Raw genomic sequence first — 16,902 nt, 5'->3', positions numbered from 1 at the left:
AGAGGGGGCAGCAGAGGGGGGCAGCAGAGAGGGGGGCAGCAGAGAGGAGGGCAGCAGAGAGGGGGGCAGCAGAGAGGGGGGCAGCAGAGAGGGGGCAGCAGAGAGGAGGGCAGCAGAGAGGGGGGCAGCAGAGAGGGGGGCAGCAGAGAGGGGGGCAGCAGAGAGGGGGGCAGCAGAGAGGAGGGCAGCAGAGAGGAGGGCAGCAGAGAGGGGGGCAGCAGAGAGGGGGGCAGCAGAGAGGGGGGCAGCAGAGAGGGGGGCAGCAGAGAGGGGGCAGCAGAGAGGGGGCAGCAGAGAGGGGGCAGCAGAGAGGGGGGCAGCAGAGAGAGGGCCAGCAGAGAGGGGGCAGCAGAGAGGGGCAGCAGAGGGGGGCAGCAGAGAGGGGGCAGCAGAGAGGGGGGCAGCAGAGAGGGGGGCAGCAGAGAGGGGGGCAGCAGAGAGGGGGCAGCAGAGAGGAGGGCAGCAGAGAGGGGGGCAGCAGAGAGGGGGCAGCAGAGAGGAGGGCAGCAGAGAGGGGGCAGCAGAGAGGGGGCAGCAGAGAGGGGGGCAGCAGAGAGAGGGGCAGCAGAGAGGGGGCAGCAGAGAGAGGGGCAGCAGAGAGGGGGCAGCAGAGAGAGGGGCAGCAGAGAGGGGCAGCAGAGAGGGGGCAGCAGAGAGGGGGCAGCAGAGAGGGGGCAGCAGAGAGGGGGGCAGCAGAGAAGGGGGCAGCAGAGAGGGGCAGCAGAGAGGGGGCAGCAGAGAGGGGGGCAGCAGAGAGGGGGGCAGCAGAGAGGGGGCAGCAGAGAGGGGGCAGCAGAGAGGGGGGCAGCAGAGAGGGGCAGCAGAGAGGGGGCAGCAGAGAGGGGGGCAGCAGAGAGGGGGCAGCAGAGAGGGGGCAGCAGAGAGGGGGGCAGCAGAGAGGGGCAGCAGAGAGGGGGGCAGCAGAGAGAGGGGCAGCAGAGAGGGGGCAGCAGAGAGGGGCAGCAGAGAGGGGGCAGCAGAGAGGGGGCAGCAGAGAAGGGGGCAGCAGAGAGGGATCAGCAGAGAGGGGGGCAGCAGAGAGGGGGGCAGCAGAGAGAGGGGCAGCAGAGAGGGGGGCAGCAGAGAGAGGGGCAGCAGAGAGGGGCAGCAGAGAGGGGGCAGCAGAGAGGGGGCAGCAGAGAGGGGGGCAGCAGAGAAGGGGGCAGCAGAGAGGGGCAGCAGAGAGGGGGGCAGCAGAGAAGGGGGCAGCAGAGAGGGGCAGCAGAGAGGGGGGCAGCAGAGAGGGGGGCAGCAGGGGGGTGAAGCTCACGGGAGGCACTACCCATAAAACGGTCTACATGTCTGAACACCAGTATCTCAGGAGGCTCAGGATGTCACGTCAGGTGATGTCAGACATCTGCAGCCTCCGAGAAGAAGACCTGCTGCCTGTTGGACCTGGTGGCCACGCGTTACCAGTGACTGTCAAAGTCACCGCCGCCCTCAACTTTTTTGCCTCTGGATCCTTCTAGGGTTCTGCCAGAGACATATCCAGGATCTCCCAGCTGGCCACCCACAAATGCATTAGATAGGTGACTGATGGCTGGTTTGCCAGGGCCGGCAACTATGCCAACTTTGCCTGCGATAATGCCAGTCAGAATGAGCAGGCACTTGGCTTTCCGGCTCTGGCTGACTTCCCTCAGGTGCAGGGCGTCATCAGCTGTACACGTGGTAATCCGGGCACCCCCAGAATAACCAGGAGTATTTGTCAACCGGAAGGGCTTCCACTCCATCAATGTGCAGCTGGCATACAATGAAAAGAAATGTCTATGCAGGTATACACAAGATTCCCAGGCAGCTGCCATGATGCTTTTGTCCTGAGGCAGTTCAAGCTCCATGATCTCGTTGCATCTGGAAGCAGACTTAAGGGGTGGCTGCTAGGTGACAAGGCATACCCACTTCAAACTTGGCTTATAATACCCGTCAAAAACCCCAAAACTGAAGCCCAACAGCGCTACAATGGATGTCATATCACCACCGGATGTGTGATTGAACAGGCCATCGGCATGCTGAAGATGTGCTTCAGGTACCTGAATAGATCTGGAGGTGCCCTTTAGTATGCACCCACCAGGGTCTCCAGAATTGCCATGGTTTGCTGTGCTCTGCACAACATTGCGCAACAGACCTGCAGGAGGAACAAGGCGAAGAGCTCAGATCCTCCTCGGATGACTCAGAGGGGGAGGAGGAAGAAGAGGAGGAGGGTGATGAAGGCGATGCACCCCCAGCTGCTCACATTGCTGCCAGGGATGCCCTTATTAATGCAACGTTCACTTAGATTGCACCAGTGGACCCATGTCACCAGAAAATGCCACGGCCACTCTTCCCCCTCTCCCCCAATGCCACTGACACAAAGCAGTCCTGCAACCAACCAACCACCCCATGAATTCATATCTTCACATTCATCATCAAACAAGTTAGAAAGCCACTTACCAGCCAGCACCCAAGAATAGATGGGAAAGCGGTGAAAAAGAATAACGTGAGCTAAATAAAGAGCAAAAACCTATCAAAAGAACATTTTCAAAGACACCCATGTGTATATCCTTGTGCAACTACAAAGCCTCACTCTTCCTTTTTCTGATACTCCTACCTGGTGCAACCTGTCTGGCTTCAGCAGAGGTAGAGGCAGTCTGCTCAGATCCCTGCTCTGACTGAGATGCTCGTGGCCGACGTCTTGTGGGTTTTGGAGCCCTTGAGGGCCCCGCCAAAATGCAGGGGTAGACTTGGCCATCGGGAGATGAGGCAGAATGTGGGCTACTGACTGCGAGGTGGGCTGTGGGTGAGAAGTGGAAGCGCTTTGAGTGGAGTCCCCACTTCCATGACCCTTTGCACCATCATCCCTCTCATAGCCCAGCGGCACTTCACTGCTACAACTGGGCCGGAGAACACTTTGGTGCAGATCAGTGTGGCCATGTAAAGCCAAGGCTAAGATATCTGTCAACCTATTTAAGGTGGCAGACATGTTGGCATCCAGAATCTGCATGGTGATATTCAAGGCGTGCATGGACTCACTTGATTGGAGCGTATGATGGTCCATGGCTCTGGCCACCCTATCCATGGAAGAAGACATTGGGCTGGATTTTGTCAATGGGGACGTGATGGAGGCGGGACTCCCACTTTTTGGGTTGTAGTCCCGCCTCCATCGACTTGTGGCCAACCCACGCTATTTTCCCTTGATTGACTCCAGCGGGCTCAGCAGGCCAATTAAGGGACACCTGGTTACTGGTGACGTCGGCGATTGACACTTCATCTGTCAAGAACTTTTGACAGATGAAAAATCAACGTTTGACAGCTCTGTGAAGCTGTCGAACACTGACAATCTGTCTTCTAACTTGAGTCCTTCTACTCAGACTCAGTTAGAGAACTCTCCAGACCAGAAAGCTGAGGCTGCAGCTTTTGACAGTTCAGCGGCCATTCTGCTTTCTGTGCCGGTGAGCTGAGGGACTCCCGAGAACTGAAGGAAGGAAGCCTGCAGGAGAAAGTAAAGGTAAGTAAAACTTATTAAAACACTTTACACGCACCTCACACACTTACCTCTGCACACATGCACCCATCACTCACCTGCACAACGGACATCTCGACCCCTCCAACCCCTTCAGACCGACAGTCCGCCTCGCTAACTTGGCGTGGTTCAGAGCCATTGGGCAGCCCACACTTCAGGGCTAAAAATAGGGATTAGGCAAAAATCTGCTGTTAACTACCTGTTAACAGGCAATTCATTGACACTAATCCCCTTCCCGCCTCGGGGAGGCGGCTCCCAGCGCAGGTCGGATACCCGCCTCCTGGGACATTGGCACAGAGGCGGGTTGGGGGCGGGATGGGTTCCTGCCCCCCGATTCTGCAATTTTCCCACCACTCCCGCCTCCAAACCCGCCTCCTCGGGGCTTGGAAAATCGAGCCCTTTATCTCAGTGGCCTGCGACATCATTACCCTCGTGCTTGAGGTGGACTCCTACAATCTCTGCAATCGTGGTGAGTTTACTTAGAAGGCCTGTCAGCGCATTGCACATTCTCTGCTGTTGCTCAATGATTCTCCTCTTCATCAACGGCCCTCGGGTATAGCATCTGTGTCCAGCTGAGCAGAGCTTGGAGAGGGCTGCACCCTCTGACATGGACTCTCCACTGCTGTCCCTGTCACCACCATCTGCTCTTGCTCACTTATGAAGTGTGAGTCACCAGGTGAAAACCCAACTATCTGTCTTGCTGATCCCATTGAAGCGCGAGTATCTGAGCTGGTGCATGGTCTGAATGCGTCCTGTGATGGTGCACCCTCAGCAGGACTCAGCTCCTCTGAAGACTCGTCGCCCGCTATGTCCACCAACTCCTGCTGCACACATGAAGGCCCTGCGGGAATGACTCATGGCAAGATAAGTATGTTGCAAGTTATCATGATCAAGATGATCCCGATTTCACTCGCTGTTTAAAACCAAGTCAACATGGCTGAGTGCCGTTTGACATGTGGGTGGCTTTTAATTCATTGTGTCACTAGGTAGCTGGGAGCTCCCCCTCTCCAACAGCCAGGGCGCCAAAACTTCACTTATTTCCAGCTCCTCTTCCTCTGCAGTTGTGAGCTGCATGATCTGCGGAAGGCCCCCTCCGATGTTCTCCCTCTCCCTGGTGTTCTACATAAGAAGATAAGAAATAGGAGCAGGAGTCGGCCATACGGCCCCTCGAGCCTGCTCCGCCATTCAATAAGATCATGGCTGATCATCGACCTCAACTCCAGTTTCCTGCCCGATCTTCATATCCCCTGATTCCCCTAGAGTCCAAAAATCTATCTGTCTCAGCCTTGAATATACTCAAAGACTCAGCATTCACAGCCCTCTGGGGCAGAGATTCACAACCCTCTGAGTGAAGAAATTCCTCCTCATCTCGGTCCTAAATGGCCTTCCCCTTATCCTGAGACTATGCCCCCTAGTTCTAGACACTCCAGCCAGGGGAAACAACCTCTCGGCATCTACCCTCAATCCATGCTAATATATTACCCCCAACCCCATGAGCCCTTATCTTGTGTAATTACCTTTTATGTGGCACCTTATCAAATGCCTTTTGCAAATCCAACTATACTACATCCACTGGTTCCCCTTTATCTACCCTGCTATTTACATCCTCAAAAAATTCTAATAAATTTGTCAAACACAATTTCCCTTTCATAAAACCATGTTGACTCTGCCTAATCATGTTATGATTTTCTCAGTGCCCTGATACCACTTCCTTAACAATGGATTCCAGCATTTTCCCAATGACTGATGTCAGGCTAACTGGCCTATAGTTCCCTGTTTTCTCCCTCCTTTCTTGAACAGCGGTGTTACATTTGCTGCTTTCCAATCCACTGGGACCGTCCTAGAATCTAGGGAATTTTGGAAGATCAAAACCAATGCATCCACTATCTCTTCAGCCACCTCTTTTAGAACCCTCGGATGTAGGCCGTCAGGTCCAGGGGATTTGTCACCTTTCAGTCCCATTAGTTTCTCTAGTACTTTTTCTCCACTTATATTAATTATGTTAAGTTCCTCACCCTCATTAGACCCTTGGTTCCCCACCATTTTTGGTATGTTTTTTGTGTCTGTACTCTGAAGACAGATACAAAATATTTGTTTAACGTTTCTGCCATTTCCTTATTCCCCATAATAATTTCTCCTGTCTCAGCCTCTAAGGGACCAACGTTTACTTTTACTACTCTCTTCCTTTTTACGTACTTATAGAAGCTCTTACAATCTGTTTTTATTTCTTGCTAGTTTTCTCTCATTCTATTTTTTCCCTTTTGATCAATTTTTTGGTCAACCTTTGCTGGTTTCTGAAACTCTCCCAATCCTCAGGCTTATTATTATTCTTTGCAACATTATAAGCTTCTTCTTTCAATCTAATGCTATCCTTAACTTCTTCATCCACAGAATGATCACTTTTCCCGGGGAGTTTTTGTTTCTCAATAGAATGTATTTTTGTTGAGAATTATGAAATATTTCTTTAAATGCTAGCCACTGCTTATCTACCGCCATACCTTTTAATCTATTTTTCCAATCTACCTTAGCCAACTTGCCCCTCATACCTATATAATTGGCTTTATTTAAGTTTAAGACTCTAGTTTCGGACTTAAGCAAGTCACTCTCAAACTTAATGTGAAATTCTATCATATTATGATCACTCTGCCCCGGAGGATCTTTTACTATGAGATTGCTAATTAACCCTGTCTCATTACACAATACAAGATCTAAAATAGCCTGTTCCCTGGTTGGTTCCATGACGTATTGTTCTGGAAAACTGTCCCGACTGCATGCCATGAACTTGTCCTCCTGACTACCTTTGCCAATTTGATTTGTCCAGTCAATATGAAAATTAAAGTCCCCCACGATTATTGCATTACCTTTGTTACAAGCTCCTACTATTTCTTGATTAATATTCTGTTGGGGGGCCTGTATACCACTCCCACCAGTGTTTTCTGCCCCTTGTTATTCCTTATCTCCACCCATACTGATTCTACTTCCTGATCTTCTGAGCCGAGATCCTTTCTCTCTACTGTCCTTATGTCATCCTTTATTATCAGGGCTACTTCCCTCCTTTTCCATTCTGCCTGTCTTTTTGAAACATCAAGTACCCTGGAACATTTAGTTCCCAACCTTGGTCACCTTGCAACCACATCTCTGTAATGGCTATTAGATCCAACCCATTTATCTCTATTTGTGCCACTAGTTCATCTATCTTGTTACGAATGCTTTGTGCATTCAGATAAAGAGCCTTTAATTTAAATTTTTTACCATTATTCCCTGCTTTGACCGTATTCTCTGCTGCACTGCTACCATTAAACTCTCTGTCCCTTCCTGTCACACTCTGCTTATTTTTACCCAAATCGCTAAACTGCTCTATTGCCTTGACCTTTCTTTTTAGATTTCTAAATTTCCCCTCACCTGACCCCTCCCCCCTTTTTTAGTTTAAAGCCCTATCCACAGCCCTAGTTATTCGATTCACCAGGACGCTGGTTCTGTGCTCTCTTCTCCTGTAAGGAGGGAACAAACAGGTGTATGAGTGAGTGTAATGGCATGTGTTCATCTGATGGATAGAGTGCATTTGGTGAGTGTGACAATGAGGGAGAGGCATGAAATTACATAAGGATAAGGGTGAGTGGGAGTGGTGGATGGATAGATGGGGATGTGAGAAAGTGCATTGAAAGAGAAAGATTGGTGCACCCGCAAGGTAAGTGGGTGTGAGGAGTGGTGTGATGGAGCAGACTTGAGAAGGCAGCGTGAGGGGTTGGGGTGATGCGCACAGCAGGATGTAAGTGAAGGTGCCACTGTACTCAATGTTCCAATCTGCTTAGTTCATGAGACCTCTTTCTTCACTGAATCTGCTGCTGACCTCCTCCGCAACCTCCCATCATGCCTTCTTTGTCTCAGCAGCTGGCTTCTTCCTCCCGTTGCTAGGGAACAGTATCTCCTACTCCTCACAGCCCCCAGCAGCACATCCAGGGAGGCGTCAGTAAAACAGGGTGCAGCCTTTGCCCATCTCGGCACCATTCTCACACTTCCAGTTCTCTGAGCCTTCTGCAACTCCTTCAACTTGCAGGTTTGGATTGTCCCTTTAAATACTGGAGTTGAGATCGCGCCGCTGATTGGATGGGAAACCCGGAAGTAAAATGATGATGAGGTGGCTGAGTTAAAAAGCCACTGACAGACGAGCTGCACTTACTCCAGGGTTTCCCGCGCGCTGTCAGACCCGCCCCTGCCCCCACCCCTGCCCTCCCCCCGCCCCCCGCCCTCCCCCCGCTCCCAGCACATCGCAAACTTAAAATCGGGGCCAAAATAACTAAAGAATGGAAGGAAAGAAAGGCATTCTGAATACATTTAGACCTCTGCCATTTTGTTTAGAATGATATTAAATATAATCACAGTCACATTTGTGAGCAAAGATCTCCATGTGTGTTTTAGAAATGTAAGCTGTGACGTGTTTTGGACGCAGTCGTCTGCAAAGCTCTTCCCAACAACTTGTATGTCTGCAGTACCTGTGAAGTAGTAAATCATCTCCAGGTGTTTCACAGAAGCAAGATCAGACACCCAGCAGTAGTTGGAGGAAAATTAGTGGAGGAGACTGGAGGCATGGTCGGAGAGAGAGGTTTTGAGGAGGTTTTTGAAGGTAGGGAGAGAATTAACAAAGCAGAGTTGTTTAGGGAGAAAGTTCCAAAATGTGTGGCCAAGACAACTGAAGGCTCAGCTCGCACAAATGGTGCAGAAGGGGGAGAGAGAAGCAAAGAAAGCCAGAATCAGAGGAGTGCAGGGCAGGTGCTGCTATGTAGGGGTAGAGGGGGTTGCAGATGTAGGGAGGGATGAGGCCATGGAGTGATTTGTGGTTGAGGGCGCACATTTTGAATTTAATGAGTTGGGGGCTGGGGAGCCAATAGAGGTTGGTGAGGACGGGTTAGTGCAGGATAGAATGTGAGCTTTGGAGATGAAACTGGAGAGACCTTTGAGGAGAGTGTTGGAGAAGTTGACCCTGGAAGTGACAAAGGTAGAGGTGAGCAGTGCTGCGAGAGTGGAAATAGGTGGTCTTGGTGATGGATAAGGTATAGAGTTTGTAGCTTAACTCAGTGTCAAATGGATCTTTATGGTTGAGTACTGTCTGATTCAACTTGACCAAGGAACTTGGGAATGGGATAAAACCCAGGGCTGGGAGTTAAACAGGATGGCTTTTGTTTTGTCAATGTTAAATTGGAGAAAGATCTGGATTATCTACAGTGTGACATCAGAGAGCACAGAGCTGGTCGTAGAGTCAAGGTTGGTTGCGGAGAAGAAGAGCATATGTTTGAAAGCTGACCCATCACTATGGATGATGCCTGAAAGGAATGAAAGCACCTTTAACTATCCCGAGTCAGAAACTAGCTTATTGCAATATACAGAATTGACTGCAACGTTGATTCCTTGCGTTCGAAATTCCATCTTCCTGTGTTGGAAAGTTTCACATGGTATGATAGCATTTCATATACAGTTTTTCAGGTGTTGAGCAATTAAATTTGAAAACCTGTTAAATGCTTTTGGTGAACTTTATAGCGGGGATGCACGTGGGCACATTCACTGTATGGCTTGTGCACAGTTTCATTTTAAGTGTAATTTGCTCAAGGTGCATAGAATATGTTCTGTGCTCGACCTTCAGATCAATGAAATTTATATGCATGGACAGAGGAAATTTGAAAAATTTTGTATGAATATTCTTTTGTCCCACACAACACGATTTTCCTTTGCCAATTCTGGGTATTAAATGTGTACAGTCAAAGCCTGGAGGAAGTAATTTCGCATTATATCTTAGTGACCGCATTTATGTATACTCATTGACGTAAGAAAACTACTAGGCACTTGGTCTAAGCGTTAAACAAAACTTTAATCAACTGTTTTACAACATGGAGGTCTAGTTGTGTCCTTCACTAGTTCCTGTTAAGAATGTCCTGAGCAAGCTGGGCCCGTGCCCGAGTATTTATACTCTCCCTGGACAGCGCCACCCATAGGCTGCTCAGTATTATTTCATAAGTCTTTCTTTCATGAATGACTGATTCATGTCACTCATTATATAATGTATCACTAAACTATATGGACCCAGCAGGTCACAGTTTAAGACACTGGTCTGTGGTGATTTTACCAGCCTCAGCCAGGGCAGCAGTGGGCATCACAACTGGCTTCAACATCCTTGATCTAAGGAGTACAACAATTGCACACGGGTTCCCATTCATGTTTGGCATCTAGTAACCGTTGCTGGAACTGTGCATATTTGGTCACTGGGTGACAATCAAGTTGGGCTCAGCTATGATTTCTCACTCGAAATGGAGAGCGAAGAAATTGACTCAGAGACTAAGGTCCTGAATTTAAACAAGGGGAATTATGATGCCATGAGACGGGAACTGAGTAGGTCTGATTGGACAACGTTCCTGGGAGGACTGGAGGTAGATAAACAATGGCAAACATTTAAAGATAGAATGACAAAATTGCAAAAATTGTTTATACCAATCTGGCATAAAAGGAAATCTAAAAAGGTGACTCAACCGTGGATAACAGGGGAAATTAGAGACAGCATAAAATCCAAAGATAGGGCGTATAAAATAGCCAAAAAAAGCGCCAGAGCGGAAGATTGGGAACAGTTTAAGATAGAGCAAAGGAGGGCAAAGGGCATGATCAAGAGGGGCAAAATAGCTTACGAAAACAAGCTGGCGGAAAATATAAAAACTAACTCCAAAAGCTTTTATAAATATATCAAAAGGAAAAGACTGGTGAAAACCAAAGTTGGTCCATTGCAGTCAGATACGGGGGAATATATAATGGGAAATAAGGAAATGGCAGATCAACTAAATGCATACTTTGGGTCAGTCTTTACGAAGGAAGACACAAAAAACCTCCCTGGGATATCGGGAAAAATAGGGACATTGGCAAAGGAGGAACTGACGCAAATCAATATCTCTAAGGATATGGTGTTAAGGAAGCTAAAGGGATTGAAGGTGGACAAATCCCCAGGGCCTGATAACATGCATCCTAGGGTACTGAAGGAGGTGGCCCTAGAGATAGCGGATGCACTAAGGATGATTTTTCAGAATTCATTAGACTCGGGAACAGTGCCGATGGATTGGAGGGTAGCTAACGTTACCCCACTATTCAAAAAGGGGGGTAGGGAAAAAGCAGGTAATTACAGACCTGTAAGCCTTACATCAGTTGTGGGCAAAATGCTGGAGTCCATCATTAAGGATGAAATAGCGGAGCACTTAGCAAATGGGGACAGGATAGGACAGAGTCAACATGGATTTACAAAGGGTAAATCGTGCTTGACTAATCTATTGGAATTTTTTGAGGGAGTAACTGGTAGAATAGATGGGGGAGAGCCAGTAGATGTGGTGTACCTGGACTTCCAAAAGGCCTTCGATAAGGTCCCACATAAAAGATTAGCATGGAAAATTGAGGCTCATGGGATAAAGGGGAAAGTTTTGGCGTGGATAGGGAACTGGCTGTCAGATAGAAAACAGAGAGTTGGAATAAACGGCTCATTTTCTGAATGGCAGGCAGTAACAAGTGGGGTACCACAGGGATCTGTCCTGGGCCCCCAGCTGTTCACAATTTACATTAATGACCTGGATCAGGGAGTCGGATGCAGCATTTCCAAATTTGCAGACGACACTAAACTAGGAGGGGGGGTGGGCTCAGAGGAAGAGACCAGGAAGCTCCAGAGCGATTTGGACAGACTGGGCGATTGGGCGGATAAATGGCAGATGCACTATAATGTGGACAAGTGCGAAGTTATCCACCTTGGGTGCAGGAACGGGAGGGCAAATTATTATTTAAATGGCAATAGATTGGGAGAGGGGGAAGTACAGAGAGACCTGGGTGTTCTTGTACACCAGTCACTGAAGGCGAGCATGCAGGTGCAACAGGCGGTCAAGAAGGCAAACGGTATGCTGGCCTTCATAGCAAAAGGGTTAGAATACAGGAACAGGGATACCTTGCTGCAGCTGTACAGGGCACTGGTGAGACCACACCTCGAGTACTGTGTACAGTTTTGGTCGCCTCATCTGAGGAAGGATGTTCTTGCCATGGAGGGGGTGCAGCGGCGATTCACCAGGCTGATACCAGGAATGGCGGGAATGACCTATGAGGAGAGACTATGTAGTTTAGGGATGTACACACTGGAGTTTAGAAGATTGAGAGGGGACCTCATAGAAGTGTATAAAATTCTGACAGGTCTAGACAGACTGGATGCAGAAGGAATGTTTCCCTTGGCGGGTGAGAACAGAACTAGAGGACATAATTTAAGGATAAGGGCTAAACCATTTAGGACAGAGATGAGGGGGAATTTCTTCACTCAGAGAGTGGTGAACCTGTGGAACTCATTGCCACAGAGGGCAGTGTACGCCAGCTCATTAAATATATTTAAGAGGGAATTAGATATATTTCTACGGGCAAAAGGGGTTAAGGGTTACGGAGAGAAGGCGGGGACGGGATACTGAATTAAAGGATCAGCCATGATCTCATCGAATGGCGGAGCAGGCACGAAGGGCCGAATGGCCTACTCCTGCTCCTATCTTCTATGTATCTATGTATCTATGTATGATGCAATCCAGTGGTTTAGTAGCCTGCCAGGTTCACTGTCCAGGTTGACAAATGGTTGCATGCTGAAGAACTACTGCGGGCCATAGAGCCAAATCCCAGCTTGACTAAACACTTTCAACAACAACAACAACTAGTATTAATATCGCACCTTTAACATCCCAAGGCGCTTCACAGGAGCGTTACTGAACAAAACTTTACACCGAGGTAAGGTAGGTTTTAAGGAGCGTCTTAAAGGAGGAAAGAGCGGTTTCGGGAGGGAATTCCCGAGCTTAGGGCCCAGGCAGCTGAAGGCACGGCCGCCAATGGTGGAGCGACTATAATCAGGGATGCTCAAGAGGGCAGAATTAGAGGAGCGCAGATATCTCGGGGGTGGTTGTGGGGCTGGAGGAGATTACAGAGATAGGAAGGGGTGAGGGCCATGGAGGGATTTGAAAACAAGGATGAAAATTTCAGGGAGAAAATTGGAGGCAGAATCATAACAGGAATATGCAAGCTTCCATCAACATTATTACACAGAAACACTTCCGGACCCTGATGAAAATCATTACAAATAAAAACTGCTGTTTGGGTTGCCGACCTCCTCCATCTTGTGCTCAGCTTCTATGAAAGACTGGGACTGTGGTCATATAATGTACAGAACAAAATGGAAGATGGAAATCATCTTATTAAATAGTGCTTAATGTACAAAAGCTCAAAACTTAACTTGTGTACAGAGATGTGCATTCGGGATCTGTGTGTACATTTCTGCCTTCGAGGGGAAGAAATTCATTATCACCCCGTTTGGGGACGGTAACTTTTGAAAGCTGGGAAACTTAGCACCAGGCGCTAATGATTCCCAGCTTTCACGAAATTGGGTTTAGTGCTTCAGGAAGGAAGTGGAGTGCTAAGTCAAACGTTCCGCTTCCTTCCTGGAGCGCTAAAAGATGCAGACGTTGGTAGTGCAGCGCGGCACAATGTCCCGTGCCGCGCTGCCGCGTTCCGAGGCTCCTTCCCTCCCATAAAGGGAAGGGCCATCGCTGCAGGCTCTGCATTGGGACCAATTAGTTGGTTCCCGATGGCAGCCGCGATCCGGCCGATCAGTCCCATGCACTCCAGCAGAGCGCTGGGCCGATCGATCGCGGCCTAGGAGAAGTGAAAAAAAATTGCCAAAAAAATTTCTGAAATTTTGCTACTTACCTCGGCAACCTCCCCTTTAACCTCTGCCCCCGAAGCGCCCGGCCTCCTGAACAACGCCCCCTGCAGCTGTTGGTGTTTTCGCCCGGCGATGTTGCCAGGGGAAGAACCGAAGTTCAGGTCCGGGGCGCTACTGGGGCGATGCGCACGGCAATGATGTCACAATCTCCAGGCGCAGGAGATCGTGGCGCAAAGTTTTACCGCTGCCGCAAACCTCCCAGCCAAGTTAGCGGGAGTTGTTCATCTTGGTGCACCCAGGCGGCAAGTCGTTAGCACCCCGTAACCGACCCCCAGGGGCGCTAATGGGAGGCGCTAACCCACCGAATTTCTCCCCCTACATGTGTATCTACCTTGGGATGAGTGGGGGAGGGCAGAGAAATTAGACAGACTATAGAATCATAGAATGGTTACAACACAGAAGGAGGCCATTCGGCCCGTCGAGCCTGTGCCGGCTCTCTGCAAGAGCACTTCAGCTAGTCTCACTCCCCCGCCCTTTCCCCGTAGCCCTGCAAATTTTTTTCCTTCAGGTACTTATCCAACTCCCTTTTGAAAGCCACGATTGAATCTGCCTCCACCACCCTTTCAGGCAGTGCATTCCAGATCCTAACCACTCGCTGCATAATAAAGTTTTTCCTCATGTCGCCTTTGGTTCTTCTGCCAATCACCTTAAATCTGTGTCCTCTGGTTCTCGACCCTTCCACCAATGGGAACAGGTTCTCTCTATCGACTCTGTCCAGACCCCTCATGATTTTGAACACCTCGATCAAATCTCCTCTCAACCTTCTCTGCTCCAAGGAGAACAACCCCAGCTTCTCCAGTCTATCAACGTAACTGAAGTCCCTCATCCCTGGAATTATTCTTGTAAATCTTTTCTGCACCCTCTCTAAGGCCTTCACATCCTTCCTAAAGTGTGGTGCCCAGAATTGGACCCAATACTCCAGTTGAAGCCAAACCAGTGTTTTATAAAGGTTCATCATAACTTCCTTGCTTTTGTACTCTGTGGTCTAAAAATTTGGTTGCTTTGCACCTCCCGTTAGTGCCCTAAAAGTAGCGCCCTGGCGAAGTTAGCACCCCAAAGGGGGCGCGACTCAATTTTTCCCCCATGCCCCTATTTATGAAGTCCAGGATCCCGTAAGCTTTTTTAACCACTTTCTCAACCTGCCCTGCCGCCTTCAATGATTTGTGCACATAAATCCCCAGGTCGCTCTGTTCATGCACCCACTTTAGAATTGTACCCTATAGTTTATATTGCTTCTCCTTGTCCTTCCTACCAAAATGTATCACTTCGCACTTTTCTGCATTAAATTTCATCTACCACATGTCTGCCCATTCCACCAGCCTGTCTGTGTCCTCTTGAAGTCTATCACTATCCTCCTCACTGTTCACTATACTTCCAAGTTTTGTGTCATCTGCAGATTTTGAAATTGTGTCCTGTACACCCACGTCCAAGTGATTAATATATATCAAGAAAAGCAGTGGTCCGAGTACCGACCCCTGGGGAACACCACTGTATACCTTCCTCCAGTCCGAAAAACAACCGTTCACCACTGCTCTCTGTTTCCTGTCGCCTCGCCATTATGGGATAATATTAGGTTTAGCAGCTCTCTAGAAAGATGGGGGCAAAATTAAATAATAATTATGGAAATTGAAGTGCATTTAATATATTTAATGATCCCAACCAAACTGTTCCATTTAATGGAATAGGTACAAGTGGGACAAAGAGCAGGTGGCACTTGAAGTAATGGCTTAAATGTTTTTTTGATGAATTGCTATAATTATAAAGACATTACACACTGTAACCTTAATTTTTAGGTTTTGTGTGGAGTACTTACTTAAATTCTAACCTTTAACGATATTCATTGAAAGTAAGGACCATAACTTCACAATGCATTGTGTAATATGTACATAATGCTGGAATATTTCTCCATTTAGTTACTGAATGTTGCAAATGAAAGGTGTTATGTAGATTGAAACCAGCTGGAGGAAAGAGAGCCTAAAATATTAAAATGTTCCACTGTTCATATTTGTGGCCAAAGGAACATATGACCATTGTTTTAACCACATGCATTTTTTTTTGCAGTTGTTCTCCAAGTATGTGGACTCATTTTGTATCCAATCAAATTTGTGGAAACAGCCACCATGCGAACATATCATGAGTTCAACTGGGGTTATGGCATCGCCTGGGGGGCTACCATCTTCTCATTCGGGGGAGCCGTCCTCTACTGCTTAAACCCAAAGAACTATGATGACTACTACTAGAGCAGAACTAATTCTACCGACAAAATTAGAGTAAGGCTCACCACCTCTGCTAACTTGCTGCTCTCTAAGTTGAAGTGTGGTATTTAACCTGTTCTATCAATGCACTGTCCACTTTGGCTATAATGAAGAAGATAACTGCTTTAAATCCTGCACTGCACCTAAGGAACGCTGGAAAAAGTCATGGCTGAAATTTCTGTGCATTAGCAGTTTCACATACAGAGCGCTGGAATGCGGACTTCTGATAGTGTCACATCAACTAGGAAGAATCACAAAAGAGCTTGGCTTACAGTGAAGAATATTAAACAAAAACCACAATTGCAAGGATGTTCATATCAGTCTGCCTGCTGGAAAGAGCTTGCCCTGACTATGATAGACATGTGTTTCCTATATTGAGGCTGGGAACTTATGCCACATCTTTGGATTTGGGTTGGATAAAGTATGTCAACTGCTGATTTGTTCTGTGGTAACTCAAGTGAAAGTGCATGCTTGTATCCATTAAAAAATACTCAGCAACATCTTCTGTAAAATTCTACAGCCCTCATGCATAATGGAATTATATTACTCCTGTTTATAATTATTACAATGCATTTGGAACACAAAGCAGTTCTAACGCTGAACTGAAGTTCCATTAGTGTTGTCAAATTAAAACTGCCACATTTTCTTTATCATTTTCTTACGCCTACAAAGGAATTTTATGAAGTATCTTTAAAGATTAAAAACCATAGCAACGTACATGTACTTAGATACCACTTGATATAAAGTCACAGATGAGCATTTTGATGAGCTGAAAACCCAGAAAGGACCTTATATCCTATTGTAAGCACTCTAATTTATTTGAGCAACTATTGTATTTTTATATAGACCTCTGCACACTATTTCCTGTATGTTGTATACTATTCTGTAAACTGTGCCTAAAAAAACTTATTTTGACTTATAGCTAAGATAAATACCATATTTCCAGCTATTTGTTATCTCATTCTTACTCTGTATCTTTCCTTCTCAGTATAATGCAGTGATCCATAAATACATTTCGCTATTATAAACGACAATATTTTGGGAAGGAAAGAGTGTTTTGTTTTAGCTGTAAAGTACAGCATCGGTACTATGAATCAGTAGAACTGTGCAGAATAAAAGGCCTGTATACCTTCATTCTTCAATTTATTATTATTTTTCTAAATGATCAATTGCTTCTGAATCTTTACAGCATTGATTGATTTATCCGAAAAGCTTTCGCCAAGAACCATTCCTGCTCTTATATGGATATTAACAGAATATGCGGAATGTTTAAACTCCATCAATTTTTCCTTCAACCGCACATTGCAGAAACGATGCTCTAAGCAACAAACATTCCCTTGGCAAGTACACTGCCTCCAACAAAGAGGACATGTGAACTAACTAATAAATGT

The 16,902-nt window shown here is 47.4% G+C and overlaps 1 protein-coding gene across 1 annotated transcript in view; it reads left to right on the top strand.

The window, feature by feature from the left end:
• Positions 1 to 16,645, top strand: part of tmem47 (transmembrane protein 47) — a 58,766-nt gene extending 42,121 nt beyond the window's left edge. The window contains exon 3 of the mRNA XM_086006179.1: positions 15,318 to 16,645. Within this exon, the coding sequence (XP_085862305.1) occupies positions 15,318 to 15,496 (179 nt within the window). The 3' untranslated portion in view covers positions 15,497 to 16,645. The remainder of the gene's footprint in view (positions 1 to 15,317) is intronic.
• The last annotated feature ends 257 nt before the right edge of the window (positions 16,646 to 16,902 follow it).

Source organism: Somniosus microcephalus, chromosome 14 (genome assembly GCF_052327205.1).
Source record: "Somniosus microcephalus isolate GS21.2 chromosome 14, FLI_Smic_1.0, whole genome shotgun sequence".
In the NCBI taxonomy this organism is placed as follows: Eukaryota; Metazoa; Chordata; class Chondrichthyes; order Squaliformes; family Somniosidae; genus Somniosus; species Somniosus microcephalus.
This window is presented reverse-complemented; position numbering and strand designations above follow the sequence as displayed.